General features: G+C 39.6%; 1 protein-coding gene across 1 annotated transcript; it reads right to left on the bottom strand.

Moving 5' to 3' along the window:
• Positions 1 to 5,863: 5,863 nt before the first annotated feature.
• On the bottom strand, positions 5,864 to 19,337 carry LOC135545285 (calcium/calmodulin-dependent protein kinase kinase 1-like). The gene is made up of 16 exons (XM_064972909.1): positions 19,074 to 19,337; positions 18,770 to 18,817; positions 18,592 to 18,645; positions 18,403 to 18,454; positions 18,168 to 18,301; positions 18,030 to 18,066; positions 17,827 to 17,848; positions 17,314 to 17,402; positions 16,721 to 16,920; positions 16,435 to 16,488; positions 16,142 to 16,215; positions 15,819 to 15,906; positions 15,533 to 15,661; positions 15,065 to 15,168; positions 11,446 to 11,490; positions 5,864 to 6,009 (listed from the first exon to the last, which is right to left on the bottom strand). Exons 1-16 carry the CDS (start codon positions 19,335 to 19,337, stop codon positions 5,916 to 5,918), a joined length of 1,488 nt encoding a protein of 495 aa, XP_064828981.1. The 3' UTR covers positions 5,864 to 5,915.
• Between the last annotated feature and the right edge of the window lie 1,086 nt (positions 19,338 to 20,423).

Raw genomic sequence — 20,423 nt, 5'->3', positions numbered from 1 at the left:
AAATTATGTCAATTAGCCTAACAGAAGATTCTAAAGCCATGACATCATTTTCTGGAATTTTCCAATCTGTTTAAAGGCACAGTCAACTTAGTTTATGTAAACTTCTGACCCACTGGAATTGTGATACAGTGAATTATAAGTGAAATATTCTGTCTGTAAACAATTGTTGAAAAATTACTTGTGTCATGCACGAAGTAGATGTCCTAACCGACTTGTCAAAACTATAGTTTGTTAACAAGACATTTGTGGAGTGGTTGAAAAACGAGTTTTAATGTCTCCAACCTAAGTGTATGTAAACTCCCGACTTCGACTGTATTCTTCAACATCACAAAATAAAGACAAATAGTATTCCTGACTGCTACAAAATTAATTATTCCTTCATATTAACATTTATCTACTTCGCTGTTTATTATTTATCAAATGAACCAGAATGTTCAGCGGAAGGTTTTAAGAAACCTCCCACGACTCCAACCGCACAGAGAACTATCCTTAGCCACTCCTCTTCGTTTTATTAACTGGAAATGGCCACTATATTCAAAACACTGTACAGTAAATCTATTTGAAATCAGAGAATTGAAACATTATGAGACTGCAGAAATACTGACTTCCAGGTGTAGACTTATCTCCCAACTCACCTGCATACATCATCAAGTGTACAGACATGGTCAGTTATATAGAAAAAGCACGGTCACACTTTATTTGGATAGTCATGCTATCAACAATCTATCTGTTGATAAGCAACAGACTAAATGTTAATAAGAAACTGCTTTCTAAGGTTACAGTTAGGGTTGGGTAAGGTTTAGAATAAGGGTTTGGGTAAGGGTTAAGGTTAGAGTTAGGGCTAGAGTTAGGGTAAGGGTTAGGTTTAGGGTTAGGATACAGGTTAATAAGGTTAGGGTTAGGGTTAGTAGATAGTTAGTTGATATGTTACTGATCGTCTGTACAGTGCCTTGCGAAAGTATTCGGCCCCCTTGAACTTTGCGACCTTTTGCCACATTTCAGGCTTCAAACATAAAGATATAAAACTGTATTTTTTTGTGAAGAATCAACAACAAGTGGGACACAGTCATGAAGTGGAACGACATTTATTGGATATTTCAAACTTTTTTAACAAATCAAAAACTGAAAAATTGAGTGTGCAAAATTATTCAGCCCCCTTAAGTTAATACTTTGTAGCGCCACCTTTTGCTGCGATTACAGCTGTAAGTCGCTTGGGGTATGTCTCTATCAGTTTTGCACATCGAGAGACTGAATTTTTTTTCCCATTCCTCCTTGCAAAACAGCTCGAGCTCAGTGAGGTTGGATGGAGAGCATTTGTGAACAGCAGTTTTCAGTTCTTTCCACAGATTCTCGATTGGATTCAGGTCTGGACTTTGACTTGGCCATTCTAACACCTGGATATGTTAATTTTTGAACCATTCCATTGTAGATATTGCTTTATGTTTTGGATCATTGTCTTGTTGGAAGACAAATCTCCGTCCCAGTCTCAGGTCTTTTGCAGACTCCATCAGGTTTTCTTCCAGAATGGTCCTGTATTTGGTTCCATCCATCTTCCCATCAATTTTAACCATCTTCCCTGTCCCTGCTGAAGAAAAGCAGGCCCAAACCATGATGCTGCCACCACCATGTTTGACAGTGAGGATGGTGTTTTCAGGGTGATGAGCTGTGTTGCTTTTACGCCAAACATAACGTTTTGCATTGTTGCCAAAAAGTTCAATTTTGGTTTCATCTGACCAGAGCACCTTCTTCCACATGTGTGTCTCCCAGGTGGCTTGTGGCAAACTTTAAACAACACTTTTTATGGATATCTTTAAGAAATGGCTTTCTTCTTGCCACTCTTCCATAAAGGCCAGATTTGTGCAATATACGACTGATTGTTGTCCTATGGACAGAGTCTCCCACCTCAGCTGTAGATCTCTGCAGTTCATCCAGAGTGATCATGGGCCTCTTGGCTGCATCTCTGATCAGTCTTCTCCTTGTATGAGCTGAAAGTTTAGAGGGACGGCCAGGTCTTGGTAGATTTGCAGTGGTCTGATACTCCTTCCATTTCAATAATATCGCTTGCACAGTGCTCCTTGGGATGTTTAAAGCTTGGGAAACGGACCTCTGAGACTATCACAGTGCAGGTACATTTATACGGAGACTTGATTACACACAGGTGGATTGTATTTATCATCATTAGTCATTTAGGTCAACATTGGATAATTCAGAGATCCTCACTGAACTTCTGGAGAGAGTTTGCTGCACTGAAAGTAAAGGTGCTGAATAATTTTGCACGCCCAATTTTTCAGTTTTTGATTTGTTAAAAAAGTTTGAAATATCCAATAAATGTTGTTCCACTTCATGATTGTGTCCCACTTGTTGTTGATTCTTCACAAAAAAATACAGTTTTATATCTTTATGTTTGAAGCCTGAAATGTGGCAAAAGTTTGCAAAGTTCAAGGGGGCCGAATACTTTCGCAAGGCACTGTATTATACCAAACACTGAAAAAATGACAAGTAGCAGGACCATGGACATTAGAGGTAATCTAACCAATACTGGGTGTGACATGCTGTGGGCCCACACAGCAGGAACGTAAATAATACACAATACCTACTGCACAGACCTCATGGTACAAAAGCAACAACAAACACGCCCAAAGGATTACACTGCAAAACGCACTGGTAGCAACAAAGGCTTGGCTTGAGCATTGCAAATAGTCATTTTATTCCCTGTTGTTGCACTTTTTGATCATGTATATCATGACCTTTTTGATTGAAACGTATAATTTTGCATTTCCTGTTATGCTATCTATAGTTGGTTCTGAGGGAGAGACAGAGAACAATCCCAACAGAGACAGTATACAGCAGTGGAGATTTGTCAAGACCTTGTAAATGAAAACAAATACTTTGAGAAGACTGTCTGTGTAATAAGCAATTATTTGCATTGAGTTTCAAAAACAATTCCATGAAACGTTTTGTTATTAAGAATCATGAACAGAAGGACTGTGAAAACAGTCTACCAAGGAGTATAGCCGAGAGATGAGCTCTCTGGTGCATTGGCAGGTCTGAAAGTGATTGTTTAATGTGTGTGTTTAGGACTTGATAGCATGTCAGTGACACCAGCATTGTCTTTGTGTGAAATTCAACTGAGACCTTAGTGTGTTTAGGCTGGGTTTTGCAAACCAGTCAGTTATATGAAGCTCAGAGAGAAAGAGACATGGGCAACATGACTGCTATCATGTTGGAGTCGTGAGTGACTTGGAACAGACTGACAGAGTTGGGGATGCGAAATGGACTCTGAGAAACCCAAGTCCATGATGGAGCTGACTGGGTTGTAACAGCTGTAATGGGTTTAGCTGGCCGGGGGAGTCCCACTTGGCCTCTGCATTGGCCTGGCTGGCTCAGCCTGTTGCTGAGGCTGTCATGGCAGATGTCACTGGCAAGGGAGCAGAGAATGATCAGCTATACACCATACAGTTCTCCCAAAGAAGACAGGCTGTGCTGGAGGGTTGGTGGTCTCCCGAGCACACAGGGGAGGTGTAACATAACAATCAATTATCAACTCAATTGTACCTCTATCAGTAGACCAATGGATTTTGATGTTTAATGTGGAGAAACAAGTCAGTTTTATGCATTCTATTTCTAAGGTGTGGTCCGATCAAAAACAGAGAAACTATTGTGGTGTTGCTTGGCAACTGTTTCCACAGTAACCCTTGCTCAGAAACATTCCACTGTGGTTTTCGAGGAGTGCCATGTATAGCAATGGGAAAATAAACTGATCACCAAAATGGCAACTAATGTAAAGAATGATTAAATATGGTCCAAAGTGATGGGCATGTTTCAATACATGAATGGACATATAATGAACATGCCTTTTTTTATATGGTTGCAGCTCACATGGAGGCTGTGCATGCAGCATGTACCCCTGACACCTGTGCAGGAAGTCACACACTTCAGTATAGGGAAACTTAACTCCTGGAGTGTTTTTTTTTTAGATAAAGGGACTGTGTGTCATGCCAAATCCCCTGCCATAACACATACGACTAGTATGACAGTCCCTTGAGATAAATGGATACATTTCGTACTCAATCACAGGATAAACATACCTATTTGTACCTCTTCCTGCTGAGGAGTGCATGACAGAGACATAAGGACTTCATCTGTACACCTCTTATCAAGAGTGGGCACACCTTTACATGCATTGTGTTCCCTGACTGTTGACAGAAAAAAAGAATGGGACAAATGGCATGATGTTTTTGTACAAATGGCATGATGTCCCCCCCCCCCTTAAATGATTTAGATGCACTATTGTAAAGTGGCTGTTCCACTGGATGTCATAAGGTGAATTCACCAATTTGTAAGTCGCTCTGGATAAGAGCGTCTGCCAAATGACTTAAATGTAACGTAAATGTAATGTTTCATTGTGGTCATTGGCAAGTGGTATTAGATCATTCTACAGAAGGAAGTTGGTGTCAAATACATTATGACATGTCTGTCTGAAGCAAGCCTAACATAGCCTCTGCATGAAGAACAATGAAGAAGAAAAAACTGACCTGAGGCACAATAGATGATACAGTCAGACACAAGGTGCCATCTAGTGGTATATTTACAAAGAAACAGGGACATTGAACATAAGGCCAATAACTATTTGTCTGTCAATTTTGAATAAAGAAACACTGATAATCAAAGTAAACACAAACCTTAGAGCAATTTACCACACCACAAATATTTATTAAAAACAACATTGTTCTCAGACACATTTTCCACCAACTTCAAGTACAAAATCTCTTACCAAAACAAGTCACAGGGGCGCTTTGATACGTTTGACCTGTCCCATCCTAATTAAGGTCACAGGGGAAACACTGACCAAAACTAAGGTTCCTACCCTGCCACAATAATACAAGTGTTATTCCAGTTAGTTTTTTTTACAAAAGCATGTGGATGGTGTCAGAGAGACATACTTGAATAGCCTACTGGGTTGTGACATGAGGGAATATCAATATGAACTATTGAACAAATAGGTGATCATATTGTTGAAAATTATGTGGTTTACTTCAGCATTTCAGAAATACCAATTTAAAAAAGTCTGACCGAAAACAAAAACAGGTGGATTTTTTTTATTCAAGTGTTTACATTATGATATTATATTACTTTCATGTCAGCTGAGATGATTCAGAATAAGCTGCACATTTTAGCTCCTCACAATGCAGACTTTGTGTCGCCGTAACTTGTTTTCCCCTCTTAAATCCTAAAAGCTATTCTGACAAGTCCATTTGACATCTAGATGTGATATCACTCACTTCAATTTGTAAAACAGTAAAAAATATATATATTAAAAATAAAGCCTTTAGTCCTACTCTTTCTTTTGAAACGGCCCCAGGTGAATGATTGCTTGCACTATAGGACATTAATAACACCTGCGTACAAGAGCCAGCACATCATGCTAGAGAGGCCATCCAGAGAAAAAACAAGAATGTTCATTTGCTACCTTTAATTATCTTCAACATCAACTGTATGAAAGCATGCAAAAATGACTTCTTTAGAATGGTACATATTTACATTGTAACAACCACATTTCAGTTCAATACATAGGTGTAATATTTGGAAAACATAGAGCTAATAGTACAAAAGGCATTCAGACCATTATGAGTATTATAGTACAGTACATCATGAACAGACAATGAAACCCTATGTTAACAGCAGACACAAACATCACGCAGATGGAATAAGACAAAAGTTAAAAACCTAATACATGGTTTGTACTGCAGTTATCACAAATCTTTCTAAAAGACTGTAAGGGTGAGCTCTTTCATTTGGATCTCTCTTCAAATATATTACATTAATATTACATATTATATGAAGATACAGCAAAGAGTTTGCTTTGAACAGGTCTGTCCCCTAATTTAAACAGGTCTATCAGAAAAAAGGGTTTATCAGCAGCCCTCTGAAAGTGCACCATCATCTTCAGTAAGGTCCTCCAACTCTCCTTCTCCATTTCCATCCAATTCTCCTTCTCTGCTTGATTTCCTGCGAGCAACACATGTTTTATTGTCCCCCATGATGAAATCGGGTCAAGGGGGACGACTATGGATCAGTCTCAGTACGTTTGCACATATGTTAGTCACACACAACATGGGTGAATGATGTGTTTTGCCATAGAGATTCGGCATTTACAAAATTACACAGATTGGCCCAAGGGAGGCGCTATTGTCATCAACTCAAATTCCAACATTTTAACAAGCATATCTCCTGTACCGTTTGAGCTACAGTCATGAGATTTTGTACATACAATGTCTTGCAAAAGTATTCAGATCCCTTTGGATTTCGTCACATTTTATTATGTTACAAAATGGGATAAAAAATATTTTTCAAAGATGAATAGAATTGAAATAACTATTTATTAATAACATGTTAGAAACATCTAGAAACACCTTTGGCATCGATTACAGCGGTGAGTCTTCTTCGGTAAGTCTTGGCACACCTGGCTTGTGCAATATTTGCCCATTCTTTTTTTTTCTTCTTTAAAAAAAAATATTTTTACATTGCAGCTAGATTTCAGCTTCCATCAATGTAATTGTCAGCATCATTTTCAATGGTATGTATTTTTATTTTCAATATATTTCCCTTTATTATTTTCCCCTAACCCTACCACCCCTCCCCAAATTGGAGTAAACTAATGGACAACAACACTTAGGCTTCTACTTCCAGCTTATACATACTATATACATTTTACAGACACAATGTGTTTTACAATAGTTAACTCTGGTTTGTTTTTAATCCCATCCTTCAGTTACCCTCAACCCCTCCCATCTATCTCTGAAGACCATCCAGTTCAATTAGACATATATTGTTAACTGTGCTGTTTCACAAAAGTCTGCACCTATATACTGTACATTTTATGGAGTCAGTATACTTTACATTAGTTATCTTGTCGTTTTTAGTCCCAACCTTCACCTCAACTCAACCCCTCCCATCTATCTCATTTTCTATTTGCCATATATTTTTTCAACTGTGCTGTGACGTTTCACAAAAGTTCTGAACCTTTCTATTCTCATAGTTTCTACAGAATGTAAATTAAATATAAAAATGGTTGCAAAAAGTATTACTACAGTTGAAGTCGAAAGTTTACATACACCTTAGCCAAATACATTTAAACTCAGTTTTTCACAATTCCTGAGATTTAATTGTAGTAAAAATGCCTTGTCTTAGGTCAGTTAGGATCACCACTTTATTTTAAGTATGTGACATGTCAAAATAATAGCAGAGAGAAAGACTTATTTTAGCTTTTATTTCTTTCATCACATTCCCACTGGGTCAGAAGTTTACTTACACTCAATTAGTATTTGGTAGCATTGCCTTTAAATTGTTTAACTTGGGTCAAACATTTCTGGTAGCCTTCCACAAGCTTACCACAATAAGCTGGGTGAATTTTGGCCCATTCCTCCTGACAGAGCTGGTGTAACTGAGTCAGGTTTGTAGGCCTCCTTGCTCGTACACGCTATTTCCGTTCTGCCCACAAAGGTTCTATAGGGTTGAGGTCAGGGCTTTGTGATGGCCACTCCAATAACTTGAATTTGTTGTACTTAAGCCATTTTGCCACAACTTTGGAAATATGCTTGGGGTCATTGTTCATTTGGAAGACCCATTTGCGACCAAGCTTTAATATCCTGACTGACGTCTTGAGATGTTGCTTCAATATATCCACATAATTTCCCTATCTCAGGATGCCATCTATTCATGATGCCAGTCCCTCCTGCTGCAAAGCAACCCCACAACATGGCGCTGCCACCCCCGTAATTCACGGTTGGGATGGTGTTCTTCAGCTTGCAAGCCTCCCCCTTTTTCTTCCAAACATAACAATGGCCATTATGGCCAAACAGTTCTATTTTTGTTTCATCAGACCAGAGGACATTTGTCCAAAAAGTATGATCTTTGTCCCCATGTGTAGTTGCAAACCGTAGACTGGCTTTTTTTATTGCGGTTTTAGAGCAGTGGTTTCTTCCTTGCTGAGCAGCCTTTCAGGTTATGTCGAAATAGGACTCGTTTTACTATGGATATAGATACTGTTGTACCTGTTTCCTCCAGCATCTTCACAAGGTCCTTTGCTGTTGTTCTGGGATTGATTTGCACTTTTCGCACCAAAGTACGTTCATCTCTAGGAGACAGGCAGAGCTGTCAATTTTTTGGGTCCTCAAATTAAATTGGTATACCTTTTTATTGATCACAATTTTCTTTAACCAATTTTAGACTTTAATGGAGGGCCGACAGTCAAGTTCCTTACTTTTTCCTTCTTTCACTGGCGTCTTCCATTTTTGCCGAAATGCTGCAATTACTTGGTTGTAATTTGGGTCAGAGCAGACATTTCCATATATTTTCTTTAGCTGCATGTGTGACGTAACTCCACCAGTCCTATTTGTGATCTAATTTACAAAGATGATACCTTATTTCTATTAGTATATTTGAGTTTAACCATATTTTTTGTTGCATTATTTGTTCTGTCTTTTTTGGTGGATTAAACAGAAATTGCAACCAACTTTCTATGGCTTGTTTTAAAAATAGCGATATTTTGGAGATTATTTAATTTTCAAATAACCAGAAGTGAGATGTTGTTATCTGGAAAAGGGGAAAGGGACATTCTTGAACATGGCGTGAGACATTCTTACTAATCTGCTAGAGAACCAGTTCGGATTTAAGTATAACTTTTGTATTACTTTTGTATTACTGAAGCCTTTAGTGAGAGGTCTAATGGTTTAACGGTTACCCCTGTATATAGCCTCATTATTGTTATTTTATTGTGTTACTTTTTTTACTTTAGTTTAATTAGTCAATATTTTCTTAACTCTGATTTCTTAACTGCATTGTTGGTTAACCATTTCACGGTAAGCTCTGTTGTATTCATCGCATGTGACAAATAAAAATGGATTTGATTTTAGTTTATTTGATTTGCCCTTTTTCTTTTCAAAATTATTCAAGCTCTACCAAGATGTTGGGGATCATGGCTAGACATCAATTCAAGTCTTCCCATAGATTTTCAAGCAGATTTAAGTCAAAACTGTAACTTGGCCACTCGGGAACATTCACTCTCTTCTTGGTAACTCCAGTGTAGATTTGGCCTTGTGTAGTAGGTTATAGTCCTACTGAAATGTGAATTCCTCTTCCAGTCTCTGGTGTAAAGCAGACTGAAGCATGTTTTCCTCTAGGATTTGCTTGTGCTTAGCTCTAAACCAATTATTTTTGTCCTGAAAATCTCCCCGGGATTTGCTGATGTCATACCATGATGCAGCCACCACCATGCATAAACACAAGGCAGTTAATCAGTGATGTGCTGTGTTGGATTTGATACCTTAATACCTTGTTAAAACCAAGATGTATGTTTTTGTCATTTAGGTCATTATTTTGAGTACTATAACAGTATTGAGCCATCCTCTGTTTTCTACCATCAAAGACATTGAACTCCGTAGCTGTTTTAAAACCACCAATGGCATCACCAATTTTTTATTTAAGTGGGCAAGTCATTTAGGCACAAATTCTTATGTACAATGACAGCCTAGGAACAGTGGGTTAACTGCCTTGTTCAAGGGCAGAGTGAGAGATGTTCAACTTGTCAGCGCAGGGATTCAATCCACCAACCATTCGGTTACTGACCCAATGCTCTAACCACTAGGCTACCCGCCACCCGTACATCCCTGAGCAGTTTCATTCCTGTCCTAAAGCTCAGTTCAGCTGGACGACTGTATCTTTGATGTGTCTGTGTGGTTTAATATATAATCCACATCATAGTTATTAACTTGACCATAGTAAAAGAGATGTTCTATATATGTTGTTGTTACCCATCTACCAGTCACTGCCATTCTTTATGAGGCTTTCGAAAAGCTCCCTGGTCTTTATAGTTTTGTCTGTGCTTGAAATGCAATACTGAGGGACCTTACAGATGTTGTATATATGAGGAACAGAGGAAGGTTTAGTCATTCAAAAATCATGTCAATCCATATTATTTCACACAGAGTGAGTCCATGTAACTTATTATGTGATTTGTTAAGCAATATTTTACTCCTGAACTAATTTAGGCTTGCCTAAAAAAGGGTCTGAAAACTTATGCAATGACTATATTTTAGTTATGTAATATATACAGAATATATATTTTTTGCCCCCTCTGACATTACATAGTAGTTTGTGTAGATTGTTGACCAAAAATTACTATTAAATCCATCCTCCACTTTGTAACACAACATGTGAAGAACTCAAAAGGGTCTGAATACTTTTGCAACTTGCAAAGCATCTCCTCACGAGCAACACGTGTCTCATAAGGACCTACTATCTCGGACTATTACAATTTCCAGAAACTATACTTTTTGTCCCCCCGCAAATGTTTTACAAGCATATCTCCAATCCCTTTTGCACTACAGTCATGACATTTTATACCGACAGTGCATTCAGAAAGTATTCAGACCCCTTGACTTTTTCCTTTTTTTTTACGTTACAGCCTGGTTTTAAAATCAATCAATTAATCATCAATCTACACACAATAGCCCACAATGACAAAGCTAGTGTCACGTTCTGACCATAGTTCTTTTGTGTTTTCTTTGTTTTAGGGTTGGTCAGGATGTGAGCTGAGTGGGCATTCTATGTTGTGTGTCTAGTTTTCCCGTTTCTATGTTTGGCCTGATATGGTTCTCAATCAGAGGCAGGTGTTAGTCATTGTCTCTGATTGGGAACCATATTTAGGTAGCCTGTTTTGTGTTGGGTTTTTGTGGATGGTTGTCTTCTGTCTTCGTGTGTCTGCACCAGACAGAACTGTTTCGGTTTTTCACATTTGTTGTTTTGTATTTTGTAGTGTTCACGTTTATCGTCTTTATTAAACATGATGAACACTAACCACGCTGCGCTTTGGTCCTCTCCTTCGTCCACAGAAGAAAGCCGTTACAGCTTGAAAAAAAATGTATGCATCTCCTCATGATAAGTACTGTTTTATATCAATGCATCTCCCTATCAGGCAGTGGAGTCTGGTCTCTAACATCCCATCCAATGTGAGCTATCAAGTTTTGATTTCCAGCAAGGGAAAAAATATGTTTAAAAAAAAATATTTCTCATTAATCCACGTGACATACATTTGTATAATTGGGAGGGGTGGCTCAGCATCATTCGTAGTGGACAACTTGTTTATTGTTGCCTTGTTACTGTGTGTTGTTTAAGGCTACTAGAAGGGGGAAGGGTCATGACAAGAAGAACTTTGCATTAAATGCCATGCATGTCAGGAACAGCATTACCAATCAGGTCCAATACACATTAACTCTCAGCAGTGCATAAAAAGACAGTACTGAGACCATAGAAATATAATCACATAGAGTAGAATGATAGTGATAAAAACCCCAGAAGAAAACCTGTTAGCACAAGACTGGCGTTGTGTCCACATTGCAAAATATTCCCTATATAGTATGCATTACTTTTAACCAGGGCTCTTACCTCAATGAAGGATGAACCTCGGTTTCCAGTCGCCCCCAAGAGTCCCTGCAATGGGTAAGAGATAGACAAGAAAAGGGCAATATCAGCAAATATGTGCTTGTTAAAGACTGCACGTCAATGGTAAATAAGCAATGTAATCATAAAGTTACATTACATGATGGAGATAGATACTGTAGAAAAAAAATCTGAACATTTATAATGGACTAATTAATATTTCGTTAAGGCACAATCTAATAAACCACTTAGCAATGTCATCAAAGCTATTGTGTGCCCTGATGTAGTTGACTGAGCTGAACTGTACGTGTGTGAGAAGAAGACAGCTGTGTGTGGCATCAGAGTCGTCATGCTCATAGAGGGCACAGGGGCATGTGCCCCCTCAGATTTGTCCTTTTTTGTTGTTTTGTTTTGTTGTTTCTCTGTAATACTACTAGCCACTTTGACATTTTATGGCGTTGGGATTAGCTAACCCAGATAGGTTCCTAATCTCCCAACCTCGTAACTAGCTACCAAGAAGCCATTTCAGGCTATCAATCAAGTTAGTTGTACAACCATAGACGACGCATCCAGCTTCCACTAAAGTAAATTGAATTGCCAAAATGATATAGCATAATTAGCCCATTTCTGTCGAGACATACATACATGAAGTCATTGAAAAGAGGCTACTACACCAGAAAGCATGATTTGGCCACAGAAAATCATTAGCTTCTTTAAAAAAAATAAGCTGTCGATTTTACATCACATTGCCTACAGTCGGAATTTGGGCAGCTCACGCGGCAAATGCCAAATATATGAGTGTTGAGTTGCAACTGTCAGTGAAAAGTAGGGCCCAGCCAGGTACAGTGCCTTCGGAAAGTATTCAGAACCCTTGACTTTTTTGTTACGTTGCAGCCTTATTTTAAAATGGATGAAAAAAAATCCCCTGCAATCTACAAAAAAATACCCCATAACACCAAAGCAAAAACAGATTTTCCATTATTTAGCACATTTATTTAAAATAAAACAAAAAACTTATTTACATAAGTCTACAGCCCCTTTTCTATGAGACTCGAAATTGCGCTCAGGTGCATCCTGTTTCTCTTGATTGGAGTTCACCTTTGGTAAATTCAATTGATTGGACAAGATTTGGATAGCCACACACCTGTCTACATAAGATCCCACAGTTGACAGTGCATGTCAGAGCAAAAACCAAGCCATGAGGTCGAGGGAATTGTCCGTAGAGCTCCGAGACAGGATGGTGTCGATGCACAGATCTGGGGAAGGGTACCAAAAAATGTCTGCAGCATTGAAGGTCCCCAAAAACACAGTGGCCTCCATAAGTCTTAAAAGGAAGATGTTTGGAACCACCAAGACACTTCCTATAGCTGGCTGCCCAGCCAAACTGAGCAGTCGGGGGAGAACGGCCTTGGTTAGAGAGGTAACCAAAAACCTGATGGCCACTCTGACAGAGCTCCAGAGTTTCTCTGTTGACATGGGATAACCTTCCAGAAGGACACCCATCTCTGCAGCACTCCACCAATCAGGCCTTTATGATAGAGTGGCCAGACGGAAGCCACTCCTCAGTAAAAGGCACATGACAGCCCGCTTGGAGTTTGCCAAAAGACATCTAAAGACTCTCAGACCATGAGCAACAAAATGTTCTGGTCTGATGAAACAAAGATTGAACTCTTTGTTCTGAATGCCAAGCAGCATGTCTGGAGGAAAACTGGCACCATCCCTACGGTGACGTATGGTGGTGGCAGCATCATGCTGTGGGGATGTTTTTCAACGGCAGGGACTTGGAGACTAGTCAAGATCGAGGGAAAGATGATCGGAGCAACGTATATGGAGATCCTTGATGGAAACCTGCTCCAGAGTGCTCAGGACCTCAGACTGGGGCGAAGGCTCACCTTCCAACAGGACAACGACCCTAAGCACACAGCCAAGACAAAGCAGGAATGGCTTCGGGATAAGTCTCTGAATGTCCAGAGCCCGGACTTGAACCTGATCAAACATCTCTGGAGAGACCTGAAAACAGCTGTACAGCGACACTTCCCATCCAAGCTGACAGAGCTTGAGAGGATGTGCAGAGAAGAATGGGAGAAACTCCCCAAATACAGGTGTGCCAAGCTTTGTAGCGCCATACCTAAGAAGACGAGAGGCTGTCATCGCTGCCAAAGGTGCTTCAACAAAATACTGAGTAAAGGGTTTCAATACTTATGTAAATGTAATATTTCAGTTTTTAAAATAAAATTAGCAAAATAAAATAAAAACTTGGCATTATGGGGAATTGTGTGTAGATTGATAAGGAAAAATAAACTATTTAATCAATTTTAGAAAAAGGCTGTAACTAAATTTAGAAAAAGTCAAGGGGTCTGAATACTTTCTGAACGTGCTGTATATTGCAATATTTCAAAATACAATTACAGGAAAATAGTTTGGAAAGCAACTGGTTATTACTGTAAAGAGAAGACAGAAAATACTCTTGTCTTTTAGTTATCAAAATTATCATCTTAATTTAGCGAACAGTGTAGCCTATCTTATTGGTGCAAGTGGAGAGCATTGGCCATGTCCACAGTGAGTGTGTATATTCACTCTTTATCATTGTTGGATCAGTGCCACTTGAAAGTTTGTTTTTGGACAATAATTTCTTCCCCCAGGTTAGATGGACGTCCTATTGTATTTGTGTCTCCTCTTCTCATAGCCATATTAGATGGATCAATGTCGTTTTTATTGATCTGTTTGTTCTTTTCAGTCATAAGAGACGGTAGCAGCAACATTATGTACACAATAAGTAAAAAATAAATTTAAAAAAAGTAAGTTACACAAAATGCAAAAAATCTAACAAAATACTGTCACGCCTTGGTCTTAGTATTTTGTGTTTTAGTTTATTAGTTAGTCAGACCAGGGTGTGACATGGGTTTATTATGTATTGTATTTTCGTATTGGGGTTTGTAGTGTTTGGGATTGTAGCTGATTAGGGGTGTGTGTGTGTTAAATAGGTTGGCTGCCTGAGGCGGTTCTCAATCAGAGTCAGGTGATTCTCGTTGTCGCTGATTGGGAACCGTATTTAGGTAGCCTGGTTTTCGCTTTGTATTTCGTGGGTGATTGTTCCTGTCTCTGTGTTAGTTTCACCAGTCAGGCTGTAATAGGTTTCACGTTCTGTTTGTTGTTTTTGTATTTATTAGTTATTCGTGTATAGTTCGTTCGTTTGTCTTCCTAATAAGCATGAGTAACTTACACGCTGCATTTCGGTCCGACTCTCTTTCAACTAAAGAAGAACGCCGTTACAAATACCCTCTAATTAAAGCCGACAGTCTGCACGTTAACCTCCTAGTCATTGTATAATTTCAAAACCAAAGTGCTGGAGTATAGAGTCAAAACAACAGAAAATGTGTCACTGTGTCAATACATTTGGAACTCACTATATGTCCTGTTTCTCATTGTAGCTTCAGTCTTCTGCCATACACCTGTCCTTACAGTATTCTGTATATGTACGCTTCTTTTGTGTTAAGCCCATTTACAGTAGCCTATATATCTAACCGACTCTGTATTTCTGTCACTTTGTTTTGTTTTGTTTGTTTCCTAATCCCAAAATCGGCAGATAAAGAAAGCAGATAAGGAGGATTTATAGGGGACTTACGCAAGGAGACCTCCTGGAGCAGACATAGACCTCTCTGCCCTCCTGTTGTGACACTCAAAGGGGTTACTAAAAGACCTCTTCCTCAGCATGGACTTCACCAGGATCTAACGTGGGGAGAGTGAGTGTCAGAGGTCCATCCCAAATGGCAACCTATTCTCTATAGTGCACTACTTTTGACCAGAGCCCTATAGACCCTGGTCAAAAGTAGTGCACTATTTTGTGAAAAGGGTGCCGTTTGGGAAACATATTCACTGTAGCAATCTGCCTTATGACAAAAATGTTCCCTGACCATGTGTATTGACCTGGAAAAACTCTGGGCCCTGGTGTAGGTCCCAAACTTTTCCCTTGTTAAAACACAAAAACTCCTGGCCCTATTTGTGATAGATGGGTAAGTTAGTAAGTAAGTCTTGTCCAAGCCAGAACAAGAGCTGTATATCTCCTGGACAGGACACTAGTGAACTGACTCACCACAGCAGACAGACTGGGGATGAGTTTGATGGAGTTTTGGACCTCCTCCTCAGTCACCTCCACCACGGTGCAGTGTTCTTCCTCCAGGGGTAGAAGGTCAGTGCCATCCTCCGTCACCCATGGGTGCTCCTGGCAACAAACAGGAGGGGAAACACAATCGTCCCACAACACATATAAGACAGCTCTACCAGGACAGTAAAACATTCATTTGAAGTGTCATAGATGGTTTCATGAAGGATTTGCTTTTTATAGGCACTATTGAAGGTCTAGATCTGCCCCCTTGTACCTTGATTTCAGGAATGGTGATCCTTGAATCAGGATTTTTATCCAGCATCCTTATAATAAGCTCCTTCAACTCCTTGCATACTTCAGGCCTGTGTTACCAAAGAGTGACTGAGATGACCACCCACCAAATAGAATAGAACCATCTACAGTACAGTAACTACAGTAGCAGTGAATGGCTAGGAACGTTAAAACAATACTATTACTATGTTATTATCAAGTTATTACATGCTGTAATGTGAAGTTCTACCCATATTTTAGAGTGGTGCATAGAGAGCAGACTAAATTGTTTTTGCATGGTAAATAGTGTCCCTTAGAGGAACTCACATGTCTGGGAACTCCACGGGCCTGTTCCTGATCTTATTGTGCAGGCCGATGATGTATTCATCGATGAAAGGGCACTGATATAGGAAGACAGTGAAGAAGAAAAGGCATTACAATGCTGCTATAAAAGGATAGACTACATGCATACACAGGCTGTCTGTTTCCCACATAAACCATTACATTTATTTATTTTGTGGGATGCAACGGTTGATCAAAATATAGTTGTAGTCTTCAGCATAATGGACATAGTAAATCCATGGCAGAATACCGTACATTATGATAATAACAGAACCTACCTTCCCATAGACAAAGCAGTACAGGGTGACTCCCATGGCCCACACATCCAAGGCCTAACAAACATGAACATTGACCATTTACTTTACAAAGAGAGCTTGCTGTATATTTTACAGTAAAATGTACAGTAATGTACAGTAGAGTAAAATGTTGACATTTGAAACCAAGTCAATTTCTAAGTATTTTTGATACCAGTCAATGCAATACATTTTCATGGGGTAAATATTATTCTAGGATACAATCAAAGATGAGTGACCTGATTAGATAAATTAGCAATTAGTGTCTAACCTTGCCAGTAAAGCTCTGCTCATGATCAGTCATCATCTCTGGGGCCATGAAGGCTGGAGTCCCTGCTGAGCTGGACAGGAGAGCATCACTCCCCTCAAACTGGTTACTGACACCAAAGTCTGCAATCTTCACATGCCCATTGTCTCCCAGTAACAGGTTGGAAGGCTTGATGTCTCTGTGGATGATCTTCTGGTAGTGCACTGAGAAGGAGGAAGAGAGAATAGGACCAGGGAAAAAGGACAGGAAACACTTATTTAGTTCTCTTTTTTTAGATAAACATTTATAAGTATACAAACAGCATTGCCCATTTGATTTAGGTCTTGACATTCAGCTGTCAAAGCACCAACTAATCCTGTCTTTTCAGAACGTATCTGACTAGTGACTTTCAAACCAATGTCTTGCTAAAACATGAGCAGGGTTAGCAGTATGCTGCAGGTCTCTGAGTAGAATGCTATTAGGCCACACGTCCCAAATGCCACTCTATTCCCTATTTAGTGCACTATTTTTGACCATGGCCCTTAGGGTTCAGGTCAACACTACTGTATATAGGGAACACGGTGCCATTTGAGAAGAAATCCAGGTGGAGGACTTACAGTATTCAATTCCCAGGATGATGTCCCTGAAGTAAAAGCGGGCTTGTTCCTCTGTGAAGGGAGTGTCTGAGGGCACCTCCATCACTGGGCTAGGGCCCAGGAAAAGCAACAGAGACAGAGAAAGGTAAGTGAGCATCACCACCATAATCTTCCAAACAGTGGTCTTCCTACCACTAACAATGCCTGAACCTTGTCATTGGTGTCTTATATTCCTTAAAAATGGATACATTATATTCACCAAATTTAGTAATTGGAAGAATTATATATAAATAACAAAATTCATAATTTAAGTGTTATATACAGTATAATATTATAATAATAAGAATATAAGCCATTTAGCAGATGATTTTACTCAAAGTGACTTACAATCATGCGTAGTTATGGTTTACATATGGGTGGTCCCTAGAATCAAACCCTGGCATTACAAGCGCCATGCTCTACCAACTAAGCTACAAAGGACCAGTGTTATAATGTAATGTAATACAGTATATTTCAGAAAGGAGTAAAACGTACCCTTTTGGCATTAACTCAAAGGCTAGAAAATAAACAAACAGAGAATAAAATGACTAGTCATATTAGTTTCTATGTAATAATCAAACTGGACAGACTATTATAATATACAAAATATGGACCAAGTACAAGGAGATACAACAGAAAACATAGTTTACCATGTAACACCTTGTGTCACCATTCAGTGCACTGACATGCATACTTACCCATGTGGAGATTGTCTTCAGCAGGATCATCAAGAACCTACAATTGGAAGGTGTAAATCTCTGAAATGAATCAACCTAAATGTAAATGAACTAAATGAACCTTTTAAATCTTCCACTTATGTATGTCAGTGTGTTCACCTCCACCAGATGGACAATGTTAAGGTGGTCTAGTTTCTTCAGGATGGCGATCTCCTGGTAGACTCTCTCCAGTGGCCCCAGGGGTTTGGGTGGCTGTCCCGGTTCTGTGCTGGCTCCTCGGGGAGGGGGGCGTCCTATAACCAACCGCCATTATATATAGTGGTGATCATCACCAGTTCATGTTCATACCAGTACCAAAGCTCATACTAGACTTAAAAGGAACATTTTCACCTACGAGGAAATCCACACATCTTCATCAGCTTCTTTTTTGAAAAAACTTTCATTGCCTACGCAAGGAAAGACATGATCAGTTTGCTCCTATAGTATAATCGTCAAAAAGGCCAAAACAGAGATTTGAGGAACTGTACATTTCTCTGCTCCCACAAAGGAGATGATAAAGAACGAAATGTGCAGAGAATCTTACATAGTATTGTTCATCATCTTCATTGTAAGCTAATCTCACCACACCATATGAGCCCTAGAATAGAAAAAGAAGAAAGTCTGACAGAATCATTTTGACGTATTACACAAGAGTTCTTTATGAAATAATGTTTTCTCTTGTCAGACAAATTCAGCATCTATTCTAACTTTTCCTTTCTTACCTTTCCAATCTCATCCTTCAACTTGTATTGGTTGAGCTGGATACAATCCTAGGGAGAGACAAAGTAAAGGGTATTTGGTGGTGGGATAATGCACATTGACTGCACATTATTTAGGCTAATGACTATTTCTTTTGAGACTTCATGGATGGGTCCTGAATGGCACCCTATCCCCCATATACTGCGTCTCGAATGGCACCCTATACCCCTATGGACCCTTGTCAAAAGTAGTACACTATATAAGGAATAGGGTGCCATTCAGGACAGAACCCTGACCTCCATTTGGGACACAGGCTTGACCTCTGACCTGGGAATCTGAAATGGACACTCGCTTGGACTCGATTGTGGGCTGTCGAGCCTCTCGCGGCTGGGTTGATCGCTCCTGCAATGATAGCTTCCTGTCTGACAATGACAGCTTCCGGCGCGCTGGTGCAAGGGGCCTTCGGTGGCCGTTGGGAGGGGTCATCCGGTTGGATGCCACGTTCATGGCGGCCACCATGTCAGCCAGCTCTGCATTGTGCTCAGAGTCCAGCTCTGCCAGCTCTGTCAGTCCATCAGTGTCTTCACTCATGGTTATCCCTGACCCTGTTCCTTTCCCGGTTCAATCACAGAGAAAGGTCAGAGATGTCATAGGGGCCAGCTAATTAGATAATTAACATTAAATCGTACATTTTAACCGACATTCACTAGCATTCTGTACTTGTTCATCAAGCTGCTTCTTGCTACAGAAATAGGAGATTCTGCCCTAGAGATTCCTCAGTCAAGGCTTACTTACTTAACCAAGATGCAACTGTAACATCTCTCCGATATGGGAGACTACACTCAACTGGCTTTCCAATTTTGAATATCAAAAATGTTTTCCAAATGCTATTTTGTAGAATTAAGGCATGCACATTAACTAGAAATAGCTTATTATTTAACAGGGTAAGTAAGCAAAAAAACAGTATGTCAATTGAATTAACTGTAATTGGCTTGTACATTTCTACATGTACAATACAAAATTAAATGACTATGACTTTTCATGGAAATAATATGTCTAAATGCATCATAGATGACAACCACCTGAGCTCTGCTGCCTACCGATTCCTGTCAACACAAATAGCACTAACTGCAAATCCCTTCCAAATCCACAGCTAAAACGTTCACATCCACACAAATCAGATTTTCTGCAAATGACATAAAGGAAGCATATTCATATTATGGCTGTTTTACTTACACACAGCTTGAGGATCCTACATTGCTTCTCAGTGTGTATAAGCTGCAGGGTCTGTCCTGCTGATGTTTCAGTGAGGAAAACCCCTTTGTGTCTCAGGTCAGGACTTTCACTGCTGAGCCAAGGACTACAGGATTACTCCAGCCTTAACCATAAACCCTGGCCGTATTTAGCCTCGTTAAGGTTATTCTGAGGGTGGCAGTCAGTGTATACATTGATCAACTCCACCCCTGGGCCAAAGCATCGGGACATTAGGTCTGTGGGCCAAAGCATCGGGACATTAGGTCTGTGACGCAAATGGCACTATTACCTACATAGTGCATTACTTTTGACCAAATACCTATGGGCTCTGGTTAAAAGTAGTGTACTATATAGAGAATATGGTCCCATTTGGGACACATACTGGGAGTTAAGGCCAGGAAACAGTTAAATCAGCCATAATGG

This window comes from Oncorhynchus masou, chromosome 9 (assembly GCF_036934945.1).
Source record: "Oncorhynchus masou masou isolate Uvic2021 chromosome 9, UVic_Omas_1.1, whole genome shotgun sequence".
Lineage (NCBI taxonomy): Eukaryota > Metazoa > Chordata > Actinopteri > Salmoniformes > Salmonidae > Oncorhynchus > Oncorhynchus masou.
The sequence above is the reverse complement of the archived record's forward strand: the minus strand, read 5'-3'. Positions and strand labels throughout refer to the sequence as shown.

What these genes read in the sequence shown, in the direction of transcription:
- LOC135545285 (XM_064972909.1), bottom strand. Translation starts at nt 19,337, where the DNA reads ATGAGTGAAGACACTGATGGACTGACAGAGCTGGCAGAGCTGGACTCT. An exon ending in ACATTGTCCATCTGGTGGAG is followed by an intron (nt 18,067 to 18,167) that starts GTGAACACACTG and finishes TTCCAATTGTAG; the next exon opens with GTTCTTGATGATCCTGCTGA. An exon ending in TCACCATTCCTGAAATCAAG is followed by an intron (nt 15,662 to 15,818) that starts GTACAAGGGGGC and finishes GTTTGTTGCCAG; the next exon opens with GAGCACCCATGGGTGACGGA.